General features: G+C 38.3%; 2 protein-coding genes across 2 annotated transcripts; both read right to left on the bottom strand.

Annotated features, from left to right (window-relative positions):
- Window positions 1-745: 745 nt before the first annotated feature.
- LOC120875888 (olfactory receptor 52N5) lies at window positions 746-1,711 on the bottom strand. The gene has a single exon (XM_040257644.1). It carries the CDS (start codon window positions 1,709-1,711, stop codon window positions 746-748), a length of 966 nt encoding a protein of 321 aa, XP_040113578.1.
- Window positions 1,712-10,297: 8,586 nt separating this feature from the next.
- On the bottom strand, window positions 10,298-11,263 carry LOC120876585 (olfactory receptor 52N1). The gene has a single exon (XM_040258560.1). The coding sequence runs from the start codon at window positions 11,261-11,263 to the stop codon at window positions 10,298-10,300; it is 966 nt and encodes a 321-aa protein (XP_040114494.1).
- Between the last annotated feature and the right edge of the window lie 325 nt (window positions 11,264-11,588).

Genomic DNA, 11,588 nt, shown 5'->3' with positions numbered 1-11,588 from the left:
ATAGATAAGTCATTTTATTTAATAGAGAAAAAGCCTCAACATCAGTAAAGGAAAAATAAATCCATATTCTGAAACAACATAGCTGTTTTGAGATGTATATTGCATGTATTGTTTTTAAAAGCTAAGCTATAGATTGCATATTTATTTCTTCAGTAAATTGGTCTGCATGCTTTTTACAATATGATGTTTACTAAGTGCCATTTTTTAAAAAATCAGTGACTGCCATTTTGCCTGTATATTATCAGTGTAATTCATAAACTGAATTTTAACTTCAATGACTGTCTAGCCTGGAAAATGTCCTGAAAAGCCATTTAATTTTTTATCCATAAGGATGATTACATAGAGAAGGAAATGGCAACCCACTCCAGTATGCTTGCCTGGGAAATCCCATGGACAGAAGAGTCCGGCAGGCTACAGTCCATGGGGTTACAAGAGAGCTGGACATGACTTAACAATTGAACAACAAAGGAAGATTATAATCACAGACAAGACAGTTAACTCTCAAAAGATTAAGAAAATATCCTACATGAATACATTATGAGGAAAGTTATAATCAACCAATATCAATGACTTGGTTCAAACTAATGATAGAGGAAAAAATATGGGGAGTCACTACAATATAAATCCAGAATAATCTGTAACTTTTCCCACTGTAGTTGCAAAAATCATAGATCATAGAAAAGACACAATATCACACATGAGTTTCTTCTTTGTTGTTTTTCATTCATTTTTATTCTATCTCATTTCAATTGTCCTGAGTACTTGTGCTTTTCTCACCCTGCAAGAGCTTTATGACATTGTCTCGAATCTGTTTTGTCTTTACCCCGTAAACAATGGGGTTGAGAGTTGGGGGAAGAAGAAGATAAAGATTAGCTACAATGATGTGAAGAGAAGAGGGAATAGTGTGTCCTCCAAAACGGTGAGTAAAGAAAGTGAAAAATGCTGGAACATAAGTGACAATAATGGCAGATATATGGGCAGTGCAGGTGCTGAAGGCTTTCTGCCGAGCATCTGCTGAGGAGAGACTGACCACCGCCCGAAGGATCATAGTGTACGATACAGATATACAGCAGATATCAAACACTCCAATCAGGAGGGCAACCACCAGACCATAGATGACATTGACCTTGATACTGGCACAGGATAACTTCACCACTGACATGTGGTCACAATATGTATGGGAGATAATATTGCTTTGGCAGAAGGGCAAACGCTTAACCAAGAATGGAAAAGGAATCATCAGCAATGCACCCCTCAGGAAGGTGACAAGTCCAGCTTTGGCAATGATAGGGTTAGTGAGTATGGTAGCATAGCGCAATGGGTAGCAAATGGCCACATAGCGGTCCAGAGCCATGAGCATGAGCACTCCAGACTCCACACCTGTGAACCCATGGACAAAGAACATCTGGACTAAACAAGCATTGAAGTTAATTTCCTTGAGATTGAACCAGAAGATGCAGAGTGCTTTGGGTAGAGTAGTGGTACAGGTAAAGAGATCAACAAGGGAGAGCATTGCCAGAAAAAAATACATTGGATGATGTAAGGACTCCTCATGGTGAATGAGATACACAAGGCCAAGGTTTCCCACAAGGGAGATGATATACATTGTGCAGAATGGGAGGGAGATCCATACATGTACTCTTTCCAGACCAGGAATTCCATTAAGAATAAAATATTTGGGGGGCACACATGAATTGTTGGAAACCACCATAACTAATTCAATAAAAAGACTCTATTTTTTCCATCCATAAGTTTGTACCCTAGAAGAAGAAACAAAATAATATGTAAATTTAGTTTAGATCATCCTTGAGAAGGTAAACTTCAGTTTGGCATAAAATTATGTTTATAACAGTACCAACAATTTTGAATAATAGTGACTATGAAAATGCACAGTTTATTGAATAAATAAATATTAAAGAATATTTTTAAAGTTTTGTAAACAATATATATGTAATTTTAGAGCCACAATTGCAAAACTGTAGTTTTTGTTTTGTCAGCAAATAAAAGAAGATACTGAGGTAGAGAAAGATTGAATAATGTTGCTGCTGCTAAGTTGCTTCAGTCGCATCCAACTCTGTGCGACCCCATAGACAGCAGCCCACCAGGCTCCCCCGTCCCTGGGATTCTCCAGGCAAGAACACTGGAATGGGTTGTTATTTCCTTCTCCAATGCATGAAAGTGAAAAGTGAAAGTGAAGTCGCTCCGTCTCGTCCGACTCTCATCGACCCCATGGAGCAGCCTACCAGGCTCCTCCATCCATGGGATTGTCCAGGCAAGAGTACTCGAGTGTGTTGCCATTGCCTTCTCCAGAATAATGTTGAATATCAAGCAAAACTAGATTCATAACCTCAGGTGTAACTAACATAAAGATAATTTTCAGACAAGTAATGTATAAGCAATATATGTCACAATTCATGAGTATCCCTTCTAAATACATACTAGATATTTCCATCTTAAATTTCCACAGACAGTTTAAGTTCTTCATGTCCAAGACTAAATCATTTCAGCCTCTAAAATAAGCTCCATTACTGAGTTCTGATTTTTAGATAATGATGTCTAACGCACGATCTACCAACATCTTTGTGACCTCCTCAGATGTGCCCCTAGCTTATCTTGGATATATATATTTCCTTATAACTCAAAGTATCTTAGTTCTTACTTTGTCCAGGTCATCTCAGCACGTATATTATCTGTATTCTGTCCTTAGACAGGTGAAAAGCTATATTTTTAATCCAGAAATAATTTTAATATCAGTCCTTCCTTCCTATTACCACTCTTAGCTGTCTTTTAAAGACCACCAGCTACATCCAGTCATTTGTTTGCATAACCTTTTGTATTTTTCAAAGCAAATACTTTCTATAGATACTTTTGAAGACATTTTAATCCTACTTGGTAATCTTCAAAGTCTCCTTATCAATTTGAATATAGAGCTCAAATTTCTTGGCATATCATTAAATAAAGTAAACTTTAGTTTTTATCTTCTCTTTCCCATGTTATTTCTTTCCATTCCTTAAGCACCCAAGAGTATCCTCTTTTGGATGATGTATTATATGATCACAGTATCCCACAACTTAGCATTTCATGCTTAAACTTTGGTGATCACTTGCAAATTTCAACTACAGCATATACCTCTAGCCTATGTTGACTTTGTTCAATTTACTTCCCTTACTTGAAAACCTATCCACCATATAGCTTTCCTGATATATCTTCTTTGAATACTGAGACAGAATGTCACTTCCTTCAAAAAGGACCAGCCAACCCAGAGTCCAGGGTAAGTTACTGTTATTAAATTCCCTGACACAAGGACAGGGTCAGGATGTTTAATTTGCCTGCCTTATGAGAAACGCTGGTCTGGATGAAGCACAAACTAGAATTAAGATTGCTGGTATAAATATTAATAACCTCAGATATGGAGATATCCTTATGACACAAAGTGAAGAAGAACTAAAGGGCCTGTTGATGAAAGTGAAAGAGGAGAGTGAAAAGTTGGCTTAAAGCTCAACATTCAGAAAACTAAGATCATGACATCTGGTCCCATCACTTCATGGCAAATAGATGGGGAAACAGTGGAAACAGTGGCTGACTATATTTGGGGGGGGGCTCCAAAATCACTGTAGATGGTGATTGCAGCCATGAAATTAAAAGACTCTTGCTCCTTGGAAGGAAAGTTATGACCAAACTAGACAACATATTAAAAAGCAGAGACATTACTTTGCCGACAAAGGTCCGTCTAGTCAAGGCTATGGTTTTTCCAGTAGTCACGTATGGATGTAAGAGTTGGACTGTGAAGAAAGCTGAGTGCCGAAGAATTGATGCTTTTGAACTGTGGTGTTGGAGAAGACTCTTGAGAGTTCCTTGGACTGCAAGGAGATCCAACCAGTCCATTCTAAAGGAGATCAGTCCTGAGCGTTCATTGGAAAGACTGATGCTGAAGCTGAAACTCCAATACTTTGACCACCTGATGCAAAGAACTGACTCATTTGAAAAGACCCTGATGCTAGGAAAGATTGAAGGCAGGAGAAGAAGCGGACAACAGAGGATGAGATGATTGGATGGCATCACTGACTCAATGGGCATGAGTTTGGGTGAACTCCTCAAGTTGGTGATGGACAGGGAGACCTGGCATGCTGCAGTCCATGGGGTCGCAAAGAGTCAGACACGACTGAGCAACTGAACTGAACTGAAAGATAATAGTGATTAATTCAAAGTGAAATCTAGGTTTTTCTATCTCAGACTTCACGTCCGTTTCACTAAAACAAATCCTTTACAAAAGCTAACAAGCTGTGGATCAATGATTTATTTTCTCATTTATTTGTTTTTGTGTTTGTTTATTGGCTTGTTTTCTCTGGAGGAATATGAGCCTCTGTGTTTCAAACTAGGAATCTCTACGTCTCCTGCTTCTTAAAATTTCTCCTTGCCCAGTTTCCCAGTCATCTTCTATGCAAAGAACAAGAGGACTGGCTTGTGGGATGATTGTGGGATGATCCATACTTTCTCTTTCAAAGGTGAAGGTAAACTGGTTACAAATACTATTCAGACTTACCCAGAATCTCTCCCACTTCCTTATTTTTGCCTGTGATTCTAGGGAAGTTTTAAGGAGACAGACTAGAGAAAAGTATTGCAAGTACAATGACTAAAACAGGAAGAGAGATCCACCTCAAAGTGTATTTTTGATCTTGCACTGAGCTTTTTTTCAGTGAAAGAGGCAATGCAACACACAGTACTACAAAAAGCATTCCACATCGTCTGTGCTATACATTACCACCTCATTTTCCCTTCTTGATGATAATACATGCCATTACCTGATCCAAAAGTCTAAGCCTGCAGGACCTGATGGAAAGTACAGGGACTAATGTTATTGCTGCTTCTCCTGTTCCCTCATCCCGCACTAGGCAGCCATTTGTTGAAAATAGTATGCAGTACCCATTGCTGCCTCTGGCTGTTTATAATGGAAAACAGGCATATTCAGATTATTGTTTGACCTCAGCACCCATCCCCTCAAAATCAAAATGAATCAGGTACTGCTTAGGACCTAAGAAGGCATGCTTTTCAGTTTTTAAAAAACCTTTATGCTGTTTCTCTAGAGATGGCCCAGGACAGCAATTTTTAGGAATTTAGATTCTGAGACACAGACTAAAATTCTGTCAAGCATATGAAGAATCCTTTCCATGATCCTTTGCAGAGGAATGTCAAGAAAAAGCTGAATCCAGAAAAGAAAGTTCTAAGTTCTCTGAGACAGTTTCAGTTTTTGTTATTGTTATTCTAAATGTTTTTCTTGAAGTATCAAATTTACTTTTTTAGTGATACATAATGCTATCATTGACATTGAATATTTCAAGTATATAGAGTTTAAATTAAACACTTCCATTTGTTAAATTTTTTAGAAATGTCATTAAGCATCCACCAAGTGCTAGACAATGCACCCTTCAGCATTTAGCATAAGGGTCTTCTGTGCCTCCTCTGGCTATTTTAGTTTTACCTTGTGCATAAACAGCCAATTTGTATAGCAACTCGAGTATTCATCTATGTCTGCAGAAAAAAGAAGGAGCAGTACCATTTACTTATTTAAATATATTTACTTATTTATTATTTAAATTCATCTTTGAATTTAATTAGATTCCTTAGGACTGGAAAAGGTCAGTTTTCATTCCAATCCCAAAGAAAGGCAATGCCAAAGAATGCTCAAACTACTGCACAATTGTACTCATCTCACATGCTAGTAAAGTAACGCTCAAAATTCTCCTAGCCAGGCTTCAACAATACGTGAACCGTGAAATTCCGGATGTTCAAACTGGTTTTACAAAAGGCAGAGGAACCTGAGATCAAATTGCCAACATCTGCTGGATCATCAAAAAAGCAAGAGAGTTCCAGAAAAATATCTATTTTTGCTTTATTGACTATACCAAAGCCTTTGACTGTGTGGATCACAATAAACTGTGGAAACTTCTGAAAGAGATGGGAATACCAGACCACCTAACCTGCCTCTTGAGAAATCTGTATGTAGGTCAAGAAGCAACAGTTAGAACTGGACATGGAACAACAGACTGGTTCCAAATAGGAAAAGGAGTACGTCAAGGCTGTATATTGCTACTCTGCTTATTTAACTTATATGCAGAGTACATCATGAGAAATGCTGGACTGGAAGAAGCACAAGCTGCAATCAAAATTGCTGGGAGAAATATCAAGAACCTCAGATATGCAGATGACACCACCCTTATGGCAGAAAGTGAAGAGGAACTAAAAAGCCTCTTGATGAAAGTGAAAGTGGAGAGTGAAAAAGTTGGCTTACAGCTCAACATTCAGAAAATGAAGATCATGGCATCTGGTCCCATCACTTCATGGGAAATAGATGAGGAAACAGTGGAAACAGTGTCAGACTTTATTTTTGGGGGGCTCCAAAATCACCGCAGATGGTGATTGCAGCCATGAAATTGAAAGATGCTTACTCCTTGGAAGAAAGGTTATGACCAACCTAGATAGCATATTGAAAAGCAGAGACATTACTTTGCCAACAAAGGTCCATCTAGTCAAGGCTATGGTTTTTCCTGTGGTCATGTATGGATGTGAGAGTTGGACTGTGAAGAAAGCTGAGTGCCAAAGAATTGATGCTTTTGAAGTGTGGTGTTGGAGAAGACTCTTGAGATCCCTTGGACTGCAAGGAGATCCAACCAGTCCATTCTGAAGGAGATTAGCCCTGGGATTTCTTTGGAGGGAATGATGTTGAAGCTGAAACTCTAGTCCTTTGGCCACCTCATGTGAAGTGTTGACTCATTGGAAAAGACTCTGATGCTGGGAGGGATTGGGGGCAAGAGGAGAAGGGGACGACCGAGGATGAGATGGCTAGATGGCATCACTGACTCAATGGACATGAGTCTGAGTGAACTCCAGGAGTTGGTGATGGACAGCGAGGCCTGATGTGCTGCAATTCATGGGGTCGCAAAGAGTCGGACACGACTGAGCGACTGAACTGAATTGAACTGAAGTGAATGCAATGATAACCACTCTATCTAGCCAAGATCCAATACGTTTAAAATTTGCCAAAAGATACAGAATTTTGTGCTCTCTATACTAAATGCTGATGAAACACAACCCCTTTCTTTATTCAAAACAAATTCTTAACTTGAAAGTCACCGTGTACACCTGTGGCAGATTTATGTTGATATATGGCAAAACCAATACAGTATTGTAAAGTAAAATAAAGTAAAAAAAAATAAATAAAGAAAGAAAGTCACCGTTTTTTCTCTCTGCTACCCTCACATTTTACCCCCTTTTTCAAGATGATGATAACCTGCAGACCTGTACCAAAAGTTCTTTTATGTTTATCATATACCTTTACTGACCTGCATGCTGTTTTAATACATGGGCCAAATCTACTCCCTATTTTACCCATGAATGAAGATAGCACCTGGATTTTAAAAAATAAGCAAATTGAAATCAGATTGGATGACTGCAAGTTGTATGACTGAACTGAAGAAAGGAAAGGTGATGGGGAAGCTTGAGCTAGTGACTTCAAGGGAAAGGTATGTACCTGTTTATCTTTCCTGATATAAGTCATCTTAGAGTTATTAGTGTCTAATTCTCTGTCTCTGCTATTATGCCATAGTTTATAAATGTGAATTAAAAAAAAAAAGCATTCTCTCTACTCTAAACGTTTTGAGAGAGTCTCGTCTTTCTCCTACCCACAAAAGAGCACACATTCCTTGTTAGTACTATCTCTCCTTTGAAGGTGGATTATGTTCTTCCTAAATTTTCCCTGACCAAGAAATAACCAAATAACCTACTCTGCAGGGCAAAGCCCTCTATGCCTGTGATGACACAGTAGAATGAAACAAGACAATGCTTTGTCCTAAGCCTAGAATCTGGAAGGCATTACCTTACCCACACGGTAGATCCAGACTGAAAGGAATGGGTAAGGTGCTCATGCCAAGGAGAGGGCTCAGGAGTGTACATGATGGTAGCACCCTGGTTTCACCTTATAGACCACAGATCTGAAGTGCTTAGTCTAGCAGACTTCCCACGGGAAACAGGTTTAATCTCACATCCTTAGGACTCCCAAGTCTCAATGTGAAATGGGGCTTAAATCCCCAAAGACCATAGAACCCTAAGGGAGGGCATGATACAAAGTTTCAAATATTTGGAAAAAATAAACCCCAACGAGCTGGTTCCAGAATGAGAGAAGTCCAGGAAGTAATTCCTATGGTACAAATATCCAGCATTTAGGATTACAAGTTGGAAATTCTTACCTAAGGCAATTAAAAATAAATCAAAATCTATATGTGTGTGATTTTATAATATGATTAGTTGTTTTTATTCTGAATTCTAAAACATTAAACTCCGTTTAAAAAGAGAAAAATGCAGCAGTAAAAACATTTTTAAATAGTACATACTATCAACAGTAAGAAAATGCATGCTATTAGGATCTTGTGTCTCTTTACCTTCATATATATGTAATTTAAAAAATATATCAGGATCACAGGTATTTTTCATTGATTGCTTCAATTCACATATTTCACAACAGAATATTTTTCTGCCATGAGAAAGAAAGTCTTGTCACTTGTGACAAGATGGATGAATCTTGAAGGCTTTATGCTAGATGAGATTAGTTAGACACAGAAAGATAATTACTATTTGGTATCACTTACATGTGACATCGGAAAAAGCCAGATTCATGAAAACTGATAGTAGAATGGTGGTTACCAGAGTTTGGGGTATGGGGGATTTGGGTTCATGTTGTTTAAGAGTATGAACGTGGAACAAATAGATAAATAAATCCTGGAGTTTTAGTAATACATCTCATATATTTTCAACTTATACAATACCTATGCCCCTTATAGCTCAGAAAAACAATTTTTTAAAGAACAAGTAAATTCTCAGTGACTTACACACTAATTTAAATAAGTTAACTCAAGTCAATTTCTTTAATTATTTATACGAGATTACCCCAGTCAGTTCAGTTCAGTCTCTCAGTCATGTCCAACTCTTTGTGACCCCATGGACTGCATTATGCCAGGCTTCCCTGTCCATCACCAGCTCCCAAGCTTGCTCAAATTCATGTCCATCGAATCGGTAATGCCATCCAACTATCTTAACCTCTATTGTTCCCTTCTCCTCCTCCTTCTATCCCAGTCAAGAGAATGGAAATGAAGATGTGGTTATGAGTTAAAATAAAGGGTGTTCAAGATAAAAGTTTTAACTTTTATTATAACTTTCCTTATGGTTATCTTAATTATGTTATTTGATATAATTTGTATAAAAGTACATATATTTGCACTATATTTAACATACTTCTGAAAGAAAAAGGAAGTAAGCTATAGACAGCATAGGAGGCAAGGAAGAAAACGTTTCACAGTTTAGGGAGATGGGTGAATACAATCAAGACATATTGTTTTAAATATGTGTTTTATTAAAACACAATAAGTGTGCAAAAAAAGAGCATACATCATGAGTGTACAGCTTCATGAAAATTCACCAAGTCCTTGTAATTGCCATTTAGGTCAAGAGCTAAAGCCTTGACAGCACCTCAGAATCACCCTCTCATATCCTATCCATTCATTACCTATACTCTTGTTCTCTAAGTTAAATATCATCTTGATTTCTAACACCACAGATGAATTTTGCTTGCTGGTGAACTTTATATAAATAAAATCATAAATATGTATGATTTTGTTTCTTTCACTTGATATTTTGTTTGAACAGACCACAGTTATTTATTTATTCAGCTGGATGTTAATGGACATAGCTTCTAGGTATTGAATACTCACCTTACACCTTTTATAAGTTTTCTAGTGAACATACGTATGCATTGCTGGATACACAGCTGACAAACTTAGTAAAGAAAACATCAGATAAGGACTTGGAAAATAAGAATAAACTTCAAATGTTGTTGGAAGGAGAATGATGAGCTAAATAAAAGCATAGGCATTGAGGAATACACCTTACATTTGCTAGGGACTTAAATTTTTTAAATGTTTAGTTCCAATTCTTATGATCCAACACTGTAACTCAAAGTTTTGTGGATTGTCATTCAGGAGCAAAATGTCAATCTATGAAATTAGATAAATTGAACTTTGAAGTCTATGAATAAAAGAGGCTTTAGAGAACATGAAATTTTAGAAGAAAGGGCCTTTGCTTACACGCACATAGTGGTACCCTTTTAAGAGAAGTTTAAAGATAAAAATCACAACAAATATTTCCCATGACCAGATATTTGCTTTCATTTGGAGGACTCCCCATTGACTAAAAAATGGCATCCCCATTGACCTCGGGCTGACTAAGAGAACTTCTCAGAAGACTCTAATTAAATGTTATGAGAAGGATTGTCCTTTCCTTTAAGCAAGAACCTAGTGATACATGTTCGTATCTGCTTGGTTTTTATCCCATACACAATAGGATTCATTGTAGGAGGCATGAGTAGATAGAGATTAGCCATAATAATATGTATGTGTGGAGGAATGGAGTGTCCCCCAAAACGATGCGTAAAGAAGGTGAAGAAGGCTGGGACATAGGTAATGACGATGGCAAAGATGTGTGCAGTGCAGGTGCTGAAGGCCTTCTGCCGAGCCTCTGCTGAGGACAGGCTGACCACTGCCTGGAGGATCGTGGCGTAGGAGACTGTGATGCACAGGATGTCAAAGCCCCCAATCAGGAGGGCAACCATCAAACCATAGATGGCATTGACCTTGACATTGCCACAGGATATCTTGGCCACAGACATGTGGTCACAGTAGGTATGTAGTATGACATTGCCCCTGCAGTATGGCAGGCGTTTGGTGAGGAAAGTGAAAGGGATAACAAGCATTACACCTCTAAGAAAAGTAAGGAGCCCAGCCTTGGCAATGACTGAATTAGTGAGAATAGTAGCATAGCGCAAGGGGTAGCAGATGGCCATGTAGCGGTCCAGGGCCATGAGCATGAGCACCCCAGACTCCATCCCTGTGAAGGTGTGCACAAAGAACATCTGGGCCAGGCAGGCCTTAAAATCAATCTCCTTGAGATTGAACCACAATATGCAGAGAGTGTTGGGAAGGGTGCTGGTGCACATGAGAACATCGGTGAAGGAAAGAAGGGCTAGGAAGATGTACATTGGTCTGTGTAAGGCTTCTTCAGAGTAGATGAGATACATAAGGCCAAAGTTCCCTGTGATTGCAATGCTATACATGGTACACAGAGGGAGGGAGACCCACAGATGCACTTCTTCCAATCCAGGGATGCCATTTAGGATGAATGAGACTGGAGTGAGGCTAGTGCCATTCAGAAATAACATACTAGCTGTTGGAAGTTCATGGTACACCGGTTATAGAATTGCTCTGTAGGCAGAAAAAGTAAGATCAGAAATGAGTGGACAAGTAAGATTTCCATTATCATAGTTGATAATTTGTGTTTTTTTATAGATCAATCACATGTACATTCTCTTATGTTGAATATGTGATGTTACATTCTCATTATGTGACATTACACTCTGATCCTTCCTCAGTGATCAATGCAAAGAAATAGAGGAAAACAATAGAATGGAAAAGACTAGAGATCTCTTTCAGAAAATTAGAGACACCAAGGGACTATTTCATGCAAAGATGGGCACAATAAAGGGC

Source organism: Oryx dammah, unplaced genomic scaffold (assembly GCF_014754425.2).
Source record: "Oryx dammah isolate SB20612 unplaced genomic scaffold, SCBI_Odam_1.1 HiC_scaffold_17, whole genome shotgun sequence".
NCBI lineage: Eukaryota > Metazoa > Chordata > Mammalia > Artiodactyla > Bovidae > Oryx > Oryx dammah.
Note: the sequence above shows the minus strand (reverse complement) of the source record. Positions and strands in the feature narration are given on the sequence as shown.